Source organism: Muscardinus avellanarius (genome assembly GCF_963383645.1).
Source record: "Muscardinus avellanarius genome assembly, chromosome: 11".
Lineage (NCBI taxonomy): Eukaryota > Metazoa > Chordata > Mammalia > Rodentia > Gliridae > Muscardinus > Muscardinus avellanarius.
In genome coordinates, this window is record NC_137797.1 from 9,548,123 (window position 1) to 9,569,721 (window position 21,599).

Sequence of the window (21,599 nt, forward strand, 5' to 3'; positions counted from 1 at the left end):
GAAGTCGTAAAATGTACTTGCATATTTCATGGCTACGTTTTTCAAATTTTTTTATTTTAACATTTGGGTATAAACACAATAGTTAAATGTAATAATATATGATGAAATTCTCGGGACCTATACCTGTGTATACATAATGCACACTTTTTTTTTTTGGTGGTGGTACTGGGGTTCCTGGAAACCCTTCTACCTCCAGGCTACATTCCCAGACCCTTTTTATACTTTTTATTTGGAAACAGGGCCTCCTAAGCCAGCACGGCTGGCTTTGAACCTGCATAATCCTCCTGTCTCTGCCTCCCAAGCGCGGGGATTACAAGCATGCGCCACCACGCCCGGCCGAATGCACACTTTTAATGCAGATCATTAAGAGATTATAGCTCTCCAACTTATTTTGATTATATAAGGTTTTGTGCACATACCACAAGAAAAAGTGTATTAAGACTTTTGTGTCACACATGTTATTTAAATTTCACATTTAACTTAGTGGCTTGTCTATTTTAAGCCAAAATATTAATGAGCATTTAAATCACCCCTCTATATTAACAATTCATAACTGTGGCCTCTTTGAAAAAATGACTTTATTATTATCTTCAAGCCTTATTTCCTTTGATTAACTTAATTACTAGAGTAAAAGCTCCTTTGGTTACACATTTTTAAGCTACAAAAGACATATTTCGGCACCTTCTTTCGTCCTGCTCGCCAGATCTCTCCTTTGTAGCAGTAATTGGATCCTACGTGTCAGACCAGCAAGAGAACAGAGCACAGCAATAGCTCTGCTGGAACATGACACCCACTATTAGAGTCACAGTAACGAATTCAGAATAACACAGTGATTATAGTACCTGAAACAAGGCAGGGGAATTACTGAAAAATGAAGAAGCACCACTGTGGAATGTTTCTGTATGTAGACAAAAGTCTCTTAACTCAGAACCACAGCTGAAGTTCTGTTTCAATAGGTTTCATTATCATCTGCAGACTGGCAAAAGCATTCTTAGTAGCTCCAACAGCATAGCTATCCTCTTCTGACCCTAGGCTCAAAGCATGGAGGCGCTGTGCTGGGCTTTTGGTTTGGGGGCATTTTCATAATTATCTGTGTTTAAGTTTGCCTGATGTCTTACATAGAAAAGAAGCTTCTTCCTAAAGAATAGCTGTCAGGCATACTCAAACCATTTTTAATAAGACTGATGTTCCAAGATTCTTTTTCGCACTAACCATGTATATTGGCAGGTATAGAATGACTCTATAATAAAGAAAACTGGTACAGTCTCATAATTTAATACTGAGCTTCCCCTCTAGAAGTCAGCTGGATAGACACTTGAGAACAAAGCTCTGACATTCAGGTTTAAATTGAAAGAAAATGAGAAACCAGATAAAGCAAGCCAAGCAGATTAATTCACTCTGTACTCCTCTCTGCTTTTTCAGTGGAATTCAAGGAAATTCTCTGCCAGAAAATATTGGGAAGCCCTCCTGAAAAAAAAATGCTCTGTTTACTGAGAATATGTTTGTGTGTTTGTGCTCAGAGGTACAAAGGCAGTATTTGTTGCTATTGCCCATCAGATCCTCTCATGTTTCTGTGGGCTCCAGGAAATTTTCCACGGATGTTGTCCATTCTTTGTGTGTTCAAGAAATGTCTACCCCAAAGCCTTCTTCCCGGGAGGAGATAAACAGGCTCAAATACATAGGCCAGCTGTTTACTCTCAGCCCAAACCCTACTCCCATGCCCTGCATCTCTAAAAGCAGCATAAAGGACAAATGGAGTGTCCCCGAGGAGAGACGAAGCCACTTCACAGCTAGGGACACATATGCATGTCAAGCCATCAGAAGAATCTAGTAAAGAAGAACTGGGGACAGCGGGACCTACCATGCTCTTTTGCTCCCCTAGTGAAAAGAAAAACATTGGTTAGAATGCAGGAGTCTGGGGTTCTAGTCCTCGTTCTACCCCTTATTGCTATGTGACCCTGAGGGAATCACTTCCTCTCTGGATGTCTCAGGCTCTCATGTGCGTCACCGCTGGACAGAGTTAGGGCATCTTCTCCCACCTCCCTTTCTCTGCACTTGGGGATTTACTGTTGCTACTGCTGTTTTGTTTTGTTTTGTTTCAGTGCTGTGGATGGAGCCTAGGGCCTCCCATGTGCTAGGCAGGTGCTCTACCACTGAGCTACATCCCCAGTCCCTTGCATTCTTTTTTTTTTTTTTTTTTTTGGTGGTACTGGGGTTCCTGGAAGCCCTTCTACCTCCGGGCTACACTCCCAGACCTATTTTTTACATTTTCATTTTGGAAACAGGGTCTCCTAAACCAGCGCGCGTGGCTGGCTTCGAACCTGCGCGATCCTCCTGTCTCTGCCTCCCAAGCGCGGGGATTACAAGCGTGCGCCACCACGCCCAGCGCTTGCATTCATTTTAATAACTAAGATAACTTAGATTATGCAGATAACAATATACTGAGCAAACTTCAACTGAATGACTGTGAGATACTTGGTTTAGTGCTAAGAACAGGCATGGAAATTGAAGAACCAAAAGAAGTAGAGCTGGATCATAAGCTTTGGGAGGACGAGGCAAGAGAGGGAAATGGGAACTGATTTGCGTAAAGCCTGTAAACTGAGTTAAGTAGCTTGGCGAAGTTACTGGTGAGAAATGGCATCTAGTTTTCATTTTAGAAAGGTCACTCTGGATGGGCTGTGTGGAGTGAACTGAGGGGGCAAATGATAATCTCTCAGAGGCTGTGGAACAGTCACAGATCCAAAATAACCTAGGGAGTGGGGCTGATGGCCTATTAACAGAGGGAAGGAGACCTCACTGTGTAGAGATAAATAGATGTGTGTGGCTAGAACTCAGCACAGGTCAGGAGTGAGGCTAAAATCTGAGAGTCACTTGCCTATGTACTAGCCCTGCTTCTAGTATAATAATAGATGATATCACCCAGGGAGGTTTATAGAGGCAGAAGAGAAAAGGGTAAAGACATAGTCTGCATTTTCGAGGAAAGAAAACCAGGGGAAAATATTGGGAAGATTGCTTAGAGAGATAGAAGGAAGCCCAGCAAAGTTCAGTTGAGGCATCTAAGGAGTGAGTTTGAAAGATATTATCTTAGATCAAGACTCTAGCTAGGCAAGATGATGCATACCTGTAATCATAGTACTGAATCAGGAAGATCGCAAGTTTGTGGCCAACCTTAGCAACTTAGTGAGACTCTGTTTCAAAATAAAATAGGACTCAGAGGTAGAATTCCCCTGGGTTCAATCCCCAGTATCATGAATGAATGAATGAATCAATCAATCAATCAATGAGGCTAGGCATGTAGTTTAGAGGTGGAATGGCCCTGGGTTTAATGCTCAGTACCAAAAACAAAACCAAGATAGCCACTTCATCCTTCTTCAACACTTCTGCCTGTCGGTCAAGAGGCCAGCAGCCCTGGCTCTGCAGACTCAGCTCCCCCATCTGCCACACATTTCACACTGCTGACACAGAGTCGCTTCCTGCCTGCCCAGCCAGGGCCACGCTCACGCCTTCATTTCTGTGCTGAGGTTGCTCCACTTACCTGGGCTCCTCACCACCTTTCTTCTCTCACCTGTGTATTTCTCATCTTTCTAGCTTACCTTGGACATCACCACATTCAGAAGACTTCCTCGAAATTCTTAGACACCTTTGTGCCTCTAAACCTAACACAGTGCCAGAATCTGTAGTTGCTTAGCACTTGCTTTGAACCTTGGCGTCTGAATCCATTGGTCTCCTAGTTGTTTTCCTTGTGTCTCCAGCCCTAGAGCATTCTGTATAGAGATACAGCAGGAATTTTCTTCCAGAGTTTTAGGTTTAGCACTTTATAGAGGTATAATCATTTTTTAGTGAACTATACATATTATATATCTTCTTTAACCCACGGGAACTGGAAGTATGTTTTCTGAGATTTTAAAGTTTTTAGTTTCTAAGTATATTGTTACTTATTTCAAATTCAATTCCATTGGTCAGAAAACTTCATATAAACCTTCAGGCTTTTGAAGTGTGTTGAGATTTATGGCCTATCTCGGTGAGCAGATCATGTGGACTTTTAACCAAAAAAAAATGTGTATCCTGGCTGGTTGGTTGTGGTGCCTTGTAAATATTCATTAGTTCAAGGTCATTGATAATGTTAAGTGATCAGATTCTTCCTGATATTTGTTTAATCAATTGCTAAGAAAAAGATGTTAATATATCCAACTGTGAGTTAGATTTGTGCAGTTCTTTCTTAAATTCTATCAGGTGTTGCTTCACATAATTTGGATTTCTGTTATTTCATTTATATGCATTTGTAATAATGCCCTCTAGATTACTGGCCCTTTCGTCATGATGAAATGTGCTTTTTAATCTCTACTAATGCACTTGTCTTCGAGTCTGTTTTATATGACAGTATTGTAGCTACCCAGCTTCATTATGCTTGTTGCATGGCGTAGCTTTTCCGAGTCTCTTACTCTCAACCTGCATACAGTTTTGTCTTAAAAGTATGTCTTTTGAAAAACCCGGGCGTGGTGACGCATGCTTGTAATCCCTGTGCTTGGGAGGCTGAGACAGGAGGATCACACAGGCTTGAAGCCAGCCTCAGCTGCTTATTAGTGAGGCTCTCAGCAACTTAGTGAGACCCTGTTTCCAAATAAAGTATAAAATAGGTCTGGGAATATAGTCCTGAGGTAGAAAAGCCCATGGGGTTGCACCCCCAGTACCATAAAAAAAAAGTATGTCTTTTGTAGACAGCATGTAATTGTATCTTTTTTATACAGTCTCAAATAATATCCTGGTTTTATAAAAGGCAAATAAAATATTGGGCTTTTTGATACTGGAGATTGAACCCAAGGTATTTTACCTCTGAGCTATACTCCAGCCCCTTTTACTTTTTATTTTGGAACAAACTCTCATTACGAAATGAAGACTGGTTCTAACCTGTGATCCTACTATCTCAGCCTCCCAAGCACTGGGATCATGGTGTGTGCCACTGTACTCAGTTTACTCAGTGGACACAAAGTGATGATACAGTATTAGCTCTAAGCAGTCTGTGAAGACTTAAGGGTATGCAGTTTAGTCATTAGAGAAACCTCCATAATTAATCCAAAGAGCTATAATGGAAAAGGCCAACAGATAAAATGGGATTCTAAAAACAAATTTAATTAGTCTAAAAGAGGGCAGGCAGGTTAGAGTAGAGGAACAAAATGTGGATGGGACAAAGAGAAAGTAATAGTGAAATAGCAGGCCTGAAGGAAGGCCTGGCGGAAGCCGGGCATGGTGGCACACACTTGTAATCCCAGCATTCGGGAGGCTGAGACAGGAGGATCGTGGTTCAAGGACAGCCTCAGCTACTTAGGCCCTTTGCAACTCAGTGAGACCCTGTTTCAAAAAAAAGAATTAAAAAAAAAGGGCAGGGATGTAGCTCAGAGGTAGAATGCTCCTGGGTTCCATCCCCAGTACCGCAAAAAAATGGAGGGGGGCGGGGCTAAGAGTGTATCTCAGAGGTACAACACCCTTGGTTCAGTCCCCAGTATCCAGCACACTCATACACTCACTCTCTTTCTTTCTCTCACACACACACGCACACCCCCCACACACACTATTAGTGGTCTGTTTACCACCCCAGCATTTATGCTATAATTGTCATGTAATTAATCTTTACATGTATTAAAACACTTTGCATAGTGTTATAATTTTAAGTGGCTCCATATATTTAAAGAAATTAAGAGAAAAAGCAGTCTTTTGCATTTCTTACACATTTTCCATTTCTGGCATTTTTTATTCCTTCTCAAAGATTCAACTTCCTATCTGGCATAGTTTCTCTTCAGTGTGAAATGCTTCCTTTAACAGTTCAAGTTATAAAGTCTTGCTGGCAATTTATTCTCTTTATTTTTATTTATCTTACAGTGTTTTATCTTGCCTTCAATTTCGAAGGATGTTGTTACTGGATATAGGCTTCTGCATTGACAGCTTTCTTTCTCTCTCTTTTTTCTCCCTTCCTTACTTCCTTCTTTCCTTCCTTTCCTTTTTCCTGTATTATATTTCAAGACAGATGTCATTCTGTTACTTTCTGCCTCTACTTACCTGATGAGGAGTCAGCCTCAGTCCTGTTATCTTCCCATATATGTAAAGTGTCATCTTTTTCTAGGTACTTTCAAGATTTTCCTTCATGTCTGATTATCAGCAATTTGACCACCGTGGTCAGACTGCTAGTAGGTAGTAGTAGGTGGTCTCTGTGGCTCTTTTTTATCAGGACTTGCTCCCTTACTTTCCAGTGTTTTGGTAGTTCCCAAGTCTGTCCTCTGGTTCTTTAAGCCAGGAAGACTTAGCTTAGCCTAGTTTGCACCACCCAGTGAAGATTGACCGGCACCCAGATGATGAGCTGGGGACACAGCAGACTCACACAGCGCTCTTCTGTAGCCCAGGTCTTGAACTCTTCGAGTTTGTGTGTGCTTTTGGTCACTGTCCTCTGCCTTTAGGAGTTGGTATTTGTATATTGTCTAGAGGTTCTTGCTGTTATACATGGGAGAGTTAGTGAAATAGAAATTACCTCACCATTACTACAAAAATATAATAGATTTAATATAAAGAATTTTTATTAGGAGCCGGGCGTGGTGGCGCACGCTTGTAGTCCCAGCATTTGGGAGGCTGAAACAGGAGGATCACAGTTCTCAGACAGCCTCAGCTACTTAGTGAGGCACTCCATAACTTAGTGAGATCCTGTTTCAAAATAAAGAATAAAAAAAAATGGCGGGGGGTGTAGCTTGGAGATTGAATGCCCCTGGGTTCTATCCCCAGACCCCCCCACCCTCCCAGACACAAAAATAAAGACTGTTGATTAGGTATTGAAAACTAAAAAGGCAAAAAGAATATCCAGATATCATGGAGGCATCAGTGGCAGGGATAAGCTGCCTAAGGCTGGGGGAGCAAAATGGAAGAGGTTGGAATTACTAAAATTTAGAAGCTTAGAAGAGGATCTCTGCAGGACAGTGAGCCAGCTCTGTGACCCAGGCCTCTTAGGAGGAGGTGCTGGTTGCCTGGTGTTAATGTTACTAATGGAGTCTTGTACAGCTGCTCCTACACGTGTTAGGAAGACTCAGGCTGGGAAGAACTTGCCGGCAGAGTGAAGGAGCATCACAAAGGTGACGCTGTCAGAGCAGAGGCAGAGCCTAACAGAAAATTAACTGGCAAAACAGAAATGTGGTTTGCGGTGTCCCGCCCCCAGCACCACAAAGCAGAGCACAGAAGAGCTGAAGGTGTAAAGCCAAAGACAGTACAAAATAACTCATAGCCCTCCGTCAATGCTCTGCATCCATACACGTTCTCCTACAGGTATTTGAATTGTCCAAGCAATACAAATAACTTTTTTTCTGCCTAACAAGATGCATCTATTGCCGGGTATGGTGGTGCAGGCTTGTAATCCCCACGCCTGGGAGGCTGAGACAGGAGGAAATATAAAAAAAAATAGGTCTGACCAGCGAGGCCGGCATCGGAGCCTACCGTGAGGCAAGGCCGGTTCTGGGGCCTCCAAGGCCAGGATAAGAGCCTGCCGAGGGGTTAGGCCGGTGCTGGGGCCAGCGAGGCCGGCACCGGAGCCTGCCATGAGGCAAGGCCAGTACTGGGGCCTCCGAGGCCGGGATTGGAGCCTGCCGAGGGGTTAGACCGGAGCTGGGGCCAGTGAGGCCGGCATCGGAGCCTGCCGTGAGGCAAGGCCGGTGCTGGGGCCTCCGAGGCCGAGATCGGAGCCTGCCTTGAGGCAAGGCCGATACTGGGGCCTCCGAGGACGGGATAAGAGCCTGCCGAGGGGTTAGGCCGGTGCTGGGGCCAGCGAGGCCGGCATTGGAGCCTGCCGTGAGGCAAGGCCGGTACTGGGGCCTCGGAGGCCAGGATAAGAGCCTGCCAAGGGGTTAGGCCGGTGCTGGGGCCAGCGAGGCCGGCATCGGAGCCTGCCATGAGGCAAGGCCGATACTGGGGCCTCTGAGGCCGGGATTGGAGCCTGCCGAGGGGTTAGGCCAGAGCTGGGGCCAGTGAGGCTGGCATCGGAGCCTGCCGTGAGGCAAGGCCGGTGCTGGAGCCTCCGAGGCTGGGATCGGAGCCTACCTTGAGGCAAGGCCGGTACTGGGGCCTCCGAGGCCAGGATAAGAGCCTGCCGAGGGATTAGGCTGGTGCTGGGGCCAGCGAGGCCGGCATCGGAGCCTGCCGTGAGGCAAGGCCGGTACTGGGACCTCCGAGGCCGGGATAAGAGCCTGCCAAGGGGTTAGGCCGGTGCTGGGGCCAGCGAGGCCGGCATCGGAGCCTGCCGTGAGGCAAGGCCGGTACTGGGGTCTCCGAGGCCAGGATAACAGCCTGCCGAAGGGTTAGACCGGTGCTGGGGCCAGCGAGGCCAGCATTGGAGCCTGCCGTGAGGCATGGCCAGTGCTGGGGCCTCCGAGGCCGGGAGCGGAACCTGCCGAGGGGTTAGGCCGGTGCTGGGGCCAACGAGGTCGGGATTGGAATCCTGCCAAGGGGTTAGGCCGGTGCAGGGGCCAATGGCCAGCATCAGAGCCTGCCGTGAGGCAAGGCCACTCCTGCGGCCTCCAAGGCCGGGACCGAAGCCAGCTGAGGGGTTAGGCCGGTGTAGGGGCCAGCGAAACCAGAACCAGGGCCTCCCATGAGGCAAGGCCGCTGCTTGAGCCAGCGAGGTCTGGATCAGTTCACTGAGTAGCCAGGCCACTACTGGGGCCGTCAAGAGTGGGATCGGTACTTGCAACGCAGCATGCACAGAGAAATATCGCAGAAAATATAAATCAGACGCTTCTCTTAATCAGCAATAACTAGGAGGAAAGGGGCAACAGGAAGAGGTTGAGCTATAGAAAGGGCCCTATAGTGAAGCAACTAATGTGACCAATCAGAGGGTATGTAATACTGGAGGACAGAGCCTCTTTAAAACGCAGGAGGTACATAAACAAATGTATCAAAGTCAATCACCAAAGAAGCTTGGAATGGAGGGAGGGTGAGGGAATGGGATGGGGGCTGGAGGAGGGCTAATTGGATGATGTGTGCTTGTATATCCTCTCAAGTCTTGTACTCCAATGTGATTGATATATGACTACAATGCACCAATTTAAAAAATAAATTAATTAAAATAAATAAATAAATAAAATAAAATGGAAAAAATAGGTCTGAGAGTATAGCCTGGAGGTAGAAATCTCCTGGGTTCCACCCCCACTACCACACACACACAAAATATGCAACTATCTTTTCTGCAAATGAAGAGTCTCTCCCCAGAATAAGGTTGTACAGTCTTCTGACCCCTAGGGCTTTCTGGAGTTCTGAGGCAAGCACTGGCCTCCTTGGCGTCGGCTTCCTTCTACTCCTTCAACCTCTCCTTTCCTAAACTTGTGTTCACATCTCCATCTTTCGTTGTCCTCTCCTCTCTCCCCCTTGTACTTTTACCCCTTTTTAGGACCCTTTGTCATTTCAGTGGGTTTGGGGGAGAGGATAAGTAAATACACCTTGTAGCTGATAGTGTTGCTGCCCCTGTCCATGTTCTCTCGGCTTACCTGAGTATAACTACTGTCTTGGTGACCAGTTCCCCTGTGCACCAGGAGTGCCTGTGTGTGTCTACTTCTCCATCTGCCAGCGTTCTGTGGGGCCCAAGACATATTCAGTCTAAATATAGGGCAGCCTGAAGGACCAGGCATTTATACTTTAGGACCAGTCCTCAAACAGTGAGGGCAAGAGTCATTGAAAAGATATTCTGCCTCCCTGAGCCACCTGGTAGGATGAACCTCAGTTACAATGATGGTGCTCGTTGAGACGCTCCGTTGACTTTAGTTCCTTCTTTGAACTTTGCCATTCTCACATTTGTGCTTCTTGGGATCACTGGCCAAATTAACTACCTGCATCCAAGCCTTTTTTCTTAGTCTGCTAAGAAATGAACACATGTTCAAATTGTTATGTTATACAATTATATTTTTGTGTTCATTCATTTATTGAAAAACTGAGATCTTTTAGACATTATGAGACCGAACTTGTAACTTGTACAATTAGTTGTTTTATAAATGTTTATCATAGCTCTATCTGTGTGGATACACATGCAGTATAAATAGTATAAACCGACAAATTGTTGGTTGATCATATTTTCAAATTTCATAGAGTATCCATTGATGTGCACAGAGTCAACGTGTAAAGCTGATATTACACAATTTACAAATTAAGGAATAGTTAAACTTAACAAACGATTGTGCAAATGCATGATATAGGCTATAAGGGCAGAATGCAAGAACTTCCTATGATGTGTGATGGGTACTATACAGCATATGATTAAGTGGAAAATTAGTTTATAGAAATAAGTATCTTATTCTAGAGAAGAGAGATTAGGATGGAGTGGTAATGGTTATTTGAGATGGGTCTTGTAGGGCTGATGAGATTTAAGTAGGTGGGGAAGAGTCACCTGCTCCTCGGTCAGTGTCCTGGGGAGAAGGCAGTGGTGATGGAGGCCAACAGACCTTTGTTAACAGGGTGGGGCAGAGGAACCAAATGCAGGCACAGGTGTGAGTGAGGCAGGGCAGGACACCTGCAGGTCGGCGCCTGTTGAGTACAATAGTGGCTAGGCAGTGGCAAGCCTTTAAAACTCGAGGGACCTTTTACACTTGTCACTGACCAAGAGGAAATTTTTGAAGGACTTTTGAATATAAACTACAAATGACTAAAATAGTGATTGAATTGAAGAGGCTCTATATGGTATGTTGCAGAGAATGACTGGGAAGGGAACAAGGCCGACGGCAAAGAAATGCAGTACAATTTGCTTTCCAGAACTCCAGGACTCTTAAGCTTTCTATTAAAGTAAATACTTTCCTCTTTGAGATATAAATTTAAGTAATTAATTTATCATCAAGCTTATAGTGCTTGATTCATTTAAAAATGCACCATTTTTAAGCCGGGCATGGTGGCGCACGCTTGTAATCCTTGCGCTTGGGAGGTGGAGACAAGAGGATCGCACAGGTTCAAAGCCAGCCTCGCTGGCTTAAGAGACCCTGTTTCAAAAAAAAAAAAAAAAAAAAAAAAAATATATATATATATATATATATATATATATATATATATATATATATATATATTAGGTCTGGGAGTGTAGCCCGGAGGTAGAAGGGTTTCCAGGAACCCCAGTACCACAAAAAAAGAAAAAAATGCCATTTTTAGCAAGGCATTAGATAGTTCATGCCTATAGTCCCAGTACCTGGGAAACTGAAGCAGGAAGATCCCGGATTTGAAGCCACCCTCAGCAACTTAGCAAGGCTCTCAGCACCTAGTAAGACCCTGCTTGCAAGAAAAAAATAAATAGCACTGGGTGTGTAGCTCAGAGTTAGCATGACCCTGGTTCAGTCCCCAGCACCTCCACAAAAATAAAAGTTACCATTTCTAACAAAACTAAGTGACTGAAAGATTGTGGTATTCTCTTGGAAAAGGAGGTAAGAGAAAGAGAATGATTCTAGTCTAGTTTGTTTCATTAAATTTTAAGGTTTTGTTTAATTTAAATTTTTTATATTTATTTATTTATATTCTTTGGTGGTAATGGGGTTCCTGGAAACCCTTCTACCTCCAGGCTATACTCCTAGACCTATTTTATATTTTTATTTGGAAACAGGGTCTCCTAAGCCAGCAAGGCTGGCTTCAAACCAGCGCAATGCTCCTGTCTCCACCTCTCAAGCACGGGATTACAAGCATGCGCCACCACGCCCAGCTAAATTTTTTATATTTAAAGTAGCAGCTATACAATGACTTTATGCATCCCAGTTTTGAGATTTAGATCAAATGTTCTTATGTCATTCTGTCATTCTGAGCCAGGCCCAGAACCATATGCCTGTAATCCCAGTACATGGGTGGCTGAGACAGGAGGATCACAGGTGTGAGGCCAGTCTAGGCAATTTAACAAGACCCTGTTTAAAGATACAAAGAGAAGCTGGGCATGGTGGCACAGGCTTGTAATCCCAGCACTTGGGAGGCTGAGACAGGAGGATCGCGGTTCGAGGACAGCCTCAGCTACTTAGTGAGGCCCTCGGCAACTTTGTGAGACCCTGTTTCAAAATAAAGAATAAAAAAATAGGGCGGGGGGTGTAGCTTAAAGGTAGAATGCCCCTGGGTTCCATCCCCAGTACTGAAAAATATAAAAAATACAAAGAGTTGGGAATGTAGCTCAGAGGTAGATGCTGCTGGGTTAAATCCTCAGCAGAATGGAGGGAGAGAACGGGGAGGGAAGGACGTCCAGCCTAGTTTACATATTGCTAAGTTTTGAGATGATTTTATTACGTATAGAGCAAGACATTTTTTGTGGTCCTAGGGCTGGAACCCAGGGGCTTTCTACCTCTGGGCTACACTACCAGACCTATTTTTATATTTTATTAGAAACAGGGTCTCACTAAGCTGCTGAGAGCCTCACTAATAGCTGAGGCTGGCTTCGAACCTGTGCGATCCTCCTGTCTCAGCCTCCCAAGTGCGGGAATGACAAGTGTGCACCACTGCGCCCAGCTAGAGCAAGACATTTTTATGTTTTTCTCATGTCAAATGAAACTCAATAGAAAATATTTAACAAAAATTCACCTTTAAGCAATGCTTTTATGTCAATACAGTAATATACACATGTACTTTGGAATAACATAAATCGTTTCCTACTAAAATATGCTTTAGTAATTTCTTTTTAACCAGAGATTGAACTCAGGAGCATTTTCCCTCCAAGCTACACTCTAACCCTTTTTTATTTTGAAATAAGTCTTGCCAAGTTGCTGAGGCTGGCCTCGAGCCTGTGTTTCTCCTATTTTAGCCTCCCATCTACTGGGATTACAGGCATGCACCGCTGCACTCAGCTGCATTATCATTATTATTATTATTATTGTTATTATTATTATTATTATTTTGGTGGTACTGGGATTCCTGGAAACCCTTTTACCTCTGGGCTACACTCCCAGACCCATTTTTATATTTTTATTTGGAAACAGGGTCTCTTAAGCCAGCGAGGCTGGCTTTGAACCTGATCACTTCTCCTGTCTCCGCCTCTCAAGCGCGGGGATTACAAGCGTGAGCCACCACGCCCAGCTTGCATTAGTAATTTTAATAGTCTTACCTATTAAATCTAACTAGGCCATATGCGAAAGAGGGATGTTTTAGAAGAGGTTATTTTCATCTGATTTTCTCTTTTCTTTATCATTATTAAGTCATTAAACCATATTCGATTTAGAGAAACAAATCCATTAATTTTTCTTTCATTCTTGTACCTCAGTTTTTCATTCATTTCATACACCGAGCATATTCTCCAGGACTGTGCAGTGAGGTGCTGAACACAACTCCTGCCGAGGGCCTCCCAAGGGGACAGTGCGGGTGGGGCAGGACCCTGTAGGATGAAATGCTCTGGCTCACAGAGGGCTCACCAGAGTGCGGCACGAGAAGCCGGGTGCAGTGCGCATGCTCGCAACCCCAGCCTTCGGGAGGCTGAGACAGGAGGATCGTGTTCAAGGCCAGCCTTAGCTTCTTAGTGAGGCCCTGCACAACTCAGTGAGGCCCTGTCTCAAAATAAAGAGTAAAAAATAGGACCAGGGGTGTAGCTCGGAGGTGGTACAAGCTTACTGGTAATCCCAGTACTTGGGAGGATGAAACAGGAGGATCGCAGGTTCATGGCCAGCCTTAGCAAATTAATGAAGCCCTCTGCAACTTAGTGAGTCCCTGTTTCAAAATAAAGAATAAAATAGTGCTGGGGGTTATGGCTTAGAGGTAGAATGCCCCTGGCTTCCATCTCCAATACTGTAATAATAATAATAATAATAATAATAATAATAATAATAATAATAGGAAGATTGAGAAAAAGTAGACTTTTTTAGTAGAGATCAAATATAAAGTTGTCAAATTGTTTAATTCTTAGAATATACCAGCATGTTCTTTCCTAGCTTCCAAGTATGGATGAAATTGGGAGGGAGGGATTTAGTTGCTTTCTGTGATAACACCTAGAGGTGATGGTGAGCACACGTGAGCGTGTGCGGTGCGGTGCGGCACGCGGTGCAGTGTGATGGACACTGACACTTGAGAGCGGCCGCGCTCACAGTGGGGTCGACTTCTTTGTACCTGCTCACCCAGCTGTGCTTTTAATTCATGAACTCAGTTTCTTCCTGTGTCCAGGTTCAGGTGAAACTTTTGAGAGCAAGCCCTGGGACTGCTGATAGCAGTTTGCCTTTAGAAACTCAGACTGGGCCCTTAGCTCGTGGATTCAGGAGACATGCCAGATCCGTTCTGTCCCTCCCCCTCCCCTGACACTGGGCACTCTACCTTGGAGCTACACTCACGGTCCTAGTTTTTTTCTTTATTTTGAAATAGGGTCTCACTAAGTTGTGGCGGACCTCACTAAGTAGCTGAGGCTGGCCACTAACCCGTGATCCTCCTGTCTCACCTCCCAAGTACTGGATTGCAAACGTGTGCCCGCGCGCCCAGCTGATCCATGCCCCTTCAAACTTCAGTTTCTTACAGTTGCTTTGGTCCTTCCATTTGCAGTAGTGTGTGTCTGTTTTATCTTAGGCTGTGTTCTCGGTGCTTTGGTGATTTTTTTTTGTGTGTGTGTGTGTGTGGTACTGGGGTTCCTGGAAGCCCTTCTACATCCGGGCTACACTCCCAGACCTATGTTTACATTTTATTTGGAAACAGGGTCTCCTAAGCCAGCGCGCGCGGCTGGCTTCAAACCTGCGCGATCCTCCTGTTTCCGCCTCCCAAGCGCGGGGATTACAAGCGTGTGCCACCACGCCCGGCTGCTTTGGTGATTTTAAAGACTAAAATGGACACAGAGATGTAAACTGGCAAAACTTACAACTTTGTAATCACCACAGCAGCACTGAAAGATTATTTCTTTCTTCCACAAAGACAAAGGATGTATTGAAATGACGCTGCTACCTGAAGCACTGGGATTCTCTAATGTGCCTCCTCCAGACACTGAGAGGCAGGGGCTCTCGCCTCAGGGGAGCTTCTCTGTAGCTGAGGTTTCTGTAAGGGTACAACACTGTGATGTGGCATATTTTCTCTAGTTTATCTTGTAAAACATGAAGGTTTGAAGTTACTAAAATAGAGTGGTTTAAGAGACTAGATGAGTGGGTGAAGGGAGAAATATTTAAAGACGAGTTATTTGAAGCTCTTCTTGCCTCGTGTTTTAGTGAAGAGGGAGGAGAAGGCAGCCACCAAATGACTAAGGCATCAATTATAGCTTGGATGTGCTTTAAACAGAATATAGAATCATAGTAAGAAAACAGAGGACTAAATAAGGAAAAATTCTGTTAGGGCATTAAAACCCTCATTTATTAAATTGGCAGTGGTTTTGAAATAGGGTGTTTCCAGTTTTTTTTTATTATAGTTCTTATTTGTTTCTTTACAGATGCTATACCTGCTCCCTCAGGAAAAAAAACATCTCTGCAGACAAATGAGAGTATGGACAAGAAATCAGACAACACCATTACTAATACTCTACCAGAAAACCCCTTGCAAATGCCTCAGGAAAAGCCGGAAACCACAAAGCATTCTGAAACATTGACAGCTTTACCAGCATTTGGGCCGTTGAATAAAGAAGAATTTATTAGCCACAATTTGAGGATGTCAAAATCAGATTCTACCTTCTGTAACAAGTCCTCTGTAGAGACACTCTATGTCTCTCCCTCATTCAAGACATTTAACCCAGCAAAGGAGATTGTGATCAACAAGGAACTTCAGAAGCCAGAGCAGGCAAGCACTGCCCAGATACAGGATGCAAACCTCAAGACCCTGACCACCTGGGGTGAGTCTGACACACACACACACACACACACACACACACACACACACACACTCTCTCTCTCTCTCTCTCTCTCTCTCTCTCTCTCTCTCTCTATCTCTCTCTCTCTCTCTCTCCCCAGCCCCGCCTCCCTCTCTCTCTTCCTCTCTCAATATTCTTTTACTTTCTCTGCTTTCTATCTCCTTTTTGGTCCCCTCCTTTCACTCTTTACCAGTGATATTAAAATGTAAATATCACAGAGGTACTTCTTAGTTGAAGAAGTGCCCCCTTTGTTTTAAAGGGCTAATAGATTAACTTATCACTGCACATTACAAGTATTTGACTGAATATTTTAGCCATAAGTCCTGAGTAATTTCAGTGCAAACAAAACTAGAAGAAACTAATGTTAACTACGAAGTTTCTTTTCTTTTTTCTTTTTCTTTTTTTTTTTTTTTGTGGTACTGGGAATGGAACCCAGGGGCATTCTACTTCCAAGCAACACCCCCAGCCCTATTTTTTATTCTTTATTTTTGAAACAGGGTCTCACTGAGTTGCAAAGGGCCTCACTAAGTAGCCAAGGCTGGTTCCGAACCTGTGCAATCCTCCTGTCTCAGCCTCTCAAATGCTGGGATTACAAGCGTGCGCCACCATGCCCGTCTTAACTACGAACTTTCTATTATTTAGATTACTTATTAAAAAAAACTATATGAAAAGGAAGTGGTCATCATGCATATATATGTGCACTCTCTTTTAAAAGGGCCATGTAAGCTGGGCGTGGTGGCACACGCTTGTACTCCCCACACTTGGAAGGCGGAGACAGGAGGATCGCGCAGGTTTGAAGCCAGCCTTGCTAGCTTAAGAGACTCTGTTTCCAAATAAAAATATAAAAAAATAGGTCTGGGACTGTAGCCCGGAGGTAGAAGGGTTTCCAGGAACCCCAGTACCACCAAAAATAATAATAAAATAAAAAGGCTGTGTAAACAGGCATGGTGGCACAGGTTTGTAATCTCAATTCTTGGGAGGCTGAGACAAGAGGATTGCAGGTTCCTGGCCAGCCTCAGCTACTTAGTGAGGCCCCCTGCAACTTAGTGAGTTCCTGTTTCAAAATAAAGAATAAAAATATGGCTAGGGTTGTATATTAGAGGTAGAATGCCCCTGGGTTCAATCCCCAGTTCTGCAAAACATAAATAAATAAAATAAAGGGCTGTGTACCTATTACACAAAAAGGGCAAGGGATCACTTCCTTTTATGTCTTCATAAAACATTTAAGATGATTTTACAGTATTGTTTAGACTGGATGATAAAGGATAAAGCCTGTTGGGACTGCAGGTCAATGGCTGTCAGTTATTAAATTCTTCATATATAGTTATACTTTCTTTTTGAAAGTTGGTGAAAGATGTTTGCTCATATATATTTTAAAGACTAAGTAGTAGGTTTATTGGTTCTTATGTCTGATAATGCTTACCAACTCATAGAAATTCAAAGCTTTCAATGTAAGTCTTTGAAACTGCTTCAGTCACAGATCAAAAGGAAAAGGACATACAAATACAAACAAGGGAAGCCACCTTGTTGAGGTTAAAGAAATTTATTTTCCTTCCAATAAGGTCAATGAATAATAAAAGATTCTCCTACTACTCTTTCAAGAACTTTTTGGTATTTGAATAGCCAAAGTATAATAAAAATGATTCTTAGTTTTGTCACCAAATTAAGTCTTCTGCTGAGACTACTGATGTGGAAACCAATTAGTCCTGGTTATGAGAGCTAAGATAGCTTCTGTGTGTGGCTGTCTTGTGAGAAGTTCTTTCGCAATGTACTTTCGGTTCGTCTCTTTCACAAATACCACAAAAAGATAATTAAAATAACTTGGCCACTCTCTGTACCAAGTACAATTAATAAAATATAGCAAGACATTCTTCTAAAACCAGTTAGCAAGGAGAACTTTTGCTTCTGGTTATAATGAAATAAAATAGTATTTGTCTAACCCTATCACCAAAGATAATAAAGCTGGAAAGCTATAAAAGTTGGTTTGCAGTATCATACGCCAATCAAAGTACGGAGCACAAAATAAATGGATCAAGATCTCAGGGATACTTGGGAGGCTGAGACAGGAGAATTACAGGTTCAAGGCCAGTCTTAGCAACTCAGTGAGACCTGTTTCAAAATAAAAAATAAAAGGGACTGGAAGTATGGCTTAGAGGTGGAATGCCCTGGATTCAATCCCCAGCATAAAAAAAAAATCTCAGGGCGAACACTGAGATGAATCCCATGTTTACCTCAGTCCACAAACGCACGCACACACACTTTAGATCACAGGCCTGGACTTTCTACAGTCTCATTGGGCTTGGGACACAAAATTGGAATTTGGGAATTGGAATTGGAATTTGGGGAATTACAGGAACATAAGGAATCACAAAGAAATTCTAGAAGTCTTTGTGCAGTTACCTAACTGTGAAAATGCATATATTCTGGATGATACATCAAGAAAATAAATGTGAAAAAAAGAAAATAAATGTGAAACAGCTCTAGAAGGCCAACATTAAGCCGGGCGCGGTGGCGCACGCTTGTCATCCCAGCATTCGGGAGACTGAGACCGGAGGACGGTGGCTCGCACACAGCCTCAGCTACTAGTGAGGCCTCCGCGACTCAGTGAGACCCGGTTTCAAATTAAGAATAAAAAATTGGGCAGGGGGTGTAGCTCAGAGGTCAAATGCCTCTGGGTTCCATCCCCAGACCCGCTAAATAAATAAATAAACAAACAAACAAACAAACAGCCAACATTGTATCATATTGAACTTCACTATGATGTATAATTACAATACACCAATAAAAGTATGTTACTAAAAAAGAAAGAAACGGCCAAAAAATTAAACAGTGACTCTAATAATCTTGATATGTTAGGAGACATATCAATTAGAACTCAAGTATGCCAAATTATAGGGCCCCTGGTAAATTCTTTCGATTTTCAGTTGAGTCCTCTGACAGACTATACCCTAAGATCAGAACTATACTCTAAGCCAGGCGTGGTGGCACACACTTATAATCCCAGTACTTGGGAGGCTAAAGACAGGAGGACTCAGGTTCACAGCCAATCTCAGCTACTTAGTGATGCCCTCTGCAACTTAGTGAGACCCTGTTTCAAAATAAAATTAAAAAAAAAATAGGGCTGGGGGTATAGCTCGGAGGTAGAATGCCCCTGTATTAAATCTCCAGCAACACACACACACACACACACACACACACACACACACACACAACTACACTCTAGGAGTAAGAAGAAACCAGAAATAGAACAGTCGTCACATGTACTGACACATAGCTTCAGCTAGAGCAAAGCGGTCAACTTATCTTCCATCTATCTTCTGGAAGACAAGTATTCTCTTAAGAGCTTCTATAATATTTGGTGAAAAAAAATTTTTGCACCAACAATATCAAATATAACAGGAAATGAACAAATGGCCAGAAATGTGGGAGAAAATAGACAATAGAAACAGATCCACAGATAATATAGATTCTAACATTATAAGGTAGCTACTTTAAAATAATTACGATTAATGTGATCAAGAAAACAGATGGAAAGATGGAGAATTTCTTCAGATGTATCTTTTTTTTTTTTTTGGTGGTACTGGGGTTCCTGGAAACCCTTCTACCTCCGGGCTACACTCCCAGACCTATTTTTACATTTTTATTTGGAAACAGGGTCTCCTAAGCCAGCGCGCGCGGCTGGCTTCGAACCTGCGCAATCCTCCTGTCTCTGACTCCAAAGCGCGGGGATTACAAGTGCGCCCCACCACGCCTGGCCAGATGTATCTATTTTTTTTAAAAGGCCAAATGAAATACTAGAGCTGAAAAACATAGTAGCTGAAATTAAGACTCTGAAAAGTCTTGGTGTGTGGTTGTACCACTTAGCAGAGTCTTACCACTACATAGTCTAATGTGTCAAAAGAGGGAGTTCAGTCCTGGCAAAGAACCTGGAGAGTAATAAAGGAACCCTAAAAGGGAATGAAACTCAGAAGGAAGGAGGCTTATAAACTCTTCCCAAATTCTTTACTGACTACTCAGTTACACAATGTACACCCCAGTGAGTCTGAAAATATTAAAAATTTTTCTGGAAGTATTGAGAAAAAACTTCAGCTGCTTCTCATTGCAAAGATGACAATTTGAAGAGTCCAGGCAAGTTATCTTCTTAGTAGAACAAAAATTGTTCTTCAGAAAGATTATGACAGATTCAAGAGACTATGCAGTATGTCCTCTAGATACCTAGAATAGGAAAACATAAGCTAAAATGAAGCTCTAAGAAGGCAACAGAAACTAACCCTCTGATGACCCAGATGGTACAATTAGCAGGCAAGTCCATAAAGCAACCATTCAAAGATTTAACTCAGTGAATGAACAGATAATTGAATCTTAGCAAATAAAAGCTAGTTTAAAAGAACTAAAGAGAAGTTCTAGAGGTCAAAAATAAAGTATTTAAATGAAAAATTCTCTGGAGATGTTTAACAGCAGAATAGAAATGATAAAAAAAAAAAAAAAAGGAAGCCATGCGTGGTGGTGCACTCTTGTAATCTCAGCATTTGGGAGGCTAAGACAGGAGGATCGCAGTTCACGGCCAGCCTAAGCTATGTAGTGAGGCCCTTTGCAACTCAATGAGACCCTGTTTCAAAACAAAGAATTAAAAAAAAATAGGGCTGGGGGTATAACTCAGAGGTAGAATGCCTCTGTATTCCCCAGTACTGAAAAAAAAAAAAAAAAAGAAATGAAAGAAAAAAGAGTAAATGAATTGGAAGATAGAGCAAGAGAAATTATATAATCTTAAAAATGGAAAGAAATATATTAAAAAAAAGAGTCTTCTGGGACAATATAAAGCAGCCTAAAATGGTTATAATTGGAGTTCCAGATGGCAAGGGAAATAGATATAGGCAGAACTTTTTTTTATTTACTAGATAATAGCCAAAAGCTCCCCAAATTGGTGGAAGAAATAAACCTTCAGATGCAAAATGCTTGAGCAGAATAAATACAAAGAAAACTATAGTTAGGCATATTATGGTTGAATAACTGAATTCCAAAAATAAAATTTGGAAAGCAGTTAAAAAAAATTGTTATATAACAAGGAGCAAGCATATGCATGATGCTTGCTTTTTCATCATAAGAGCACATATGAGGAGACAATGAAAGTCATCTTTTAAGTGTTAAAAGACAAAACCTACTGATCCAGAATTCTATATCTAGTAAAGTGAAGAAATATTTTCAGGTATTTCACAAGTAGCAAAATTATACCAGATAGTAGCTTGATTCTACAAAAATGAATGATGAACACTGGAAGTAATAAACATGTAAGTAAATATAAAATACTATGTATTTGTTCTCATTAAAAATTGCATATAGCCAGGTGTGATGGCTGTGTTTGTAATCCCAGAGCTTGGGAGGCTGAGACAGGAGGACAGCACAGGTTCAAAGCCAGCCTCAGCTACTTAGTGAGTCTCTCAGCAACTTGGATCCTGTTTCCAAATAAAGTATAAAATAGGTCTGGGAGTATAGCCCGGAGGTAGAAAAGCCCCTGGGTTCCACTCCCAGTACCATGAAAAAAGTGCATATAACTGTTTAAAGCAAAACTATATAGTACTGTATTTTATCATTTAAAACGTATATAGCCAGGCGTGGTGGCGCACGCTTGTAATCCCCGCACCTGGGAGGTGGAGACAGAAGGATCACACAGGTTCAAAGCCAGCCGCACTGGCGTAAGAGACCCTGTTTCAAAAATATAAAATAGTTCTGGGAGTGTAGCCCGGAGGTAGAAGGGCTTCCAGGAACCCCAGTACCACCAATAAATAAATAAATAAATAAATAAATAAATAAATAAATAAATAAATAAACA

The 21,599-nt window shown here is 42.8% G+C and overlaps 1 protein-coding gene across 1 annotated transcript in view; it reads left to right on the forward strand.

The window, feature by feature from the left end:
- Positions 1–21,599, forward strand: part of ENTHD1 (ENTH domain containing 1) — a gene marked incomplete at both ends in the record, with an annotated part of 125,452 nt that overhangs the window by 89,663 nt on the left and 14,190 nt on the right. Inside the window, one exon of the mRNA XM_080704779.1 lies at positions 15,356–15,751. Within this exon, the coding sequence (XP_080560905.1) occupies positions 15,356–15,751 (396 nt within the window). The remainder of the gene's footprint in view (positions 1–15,355; positions 15,752–21,599) is intronic.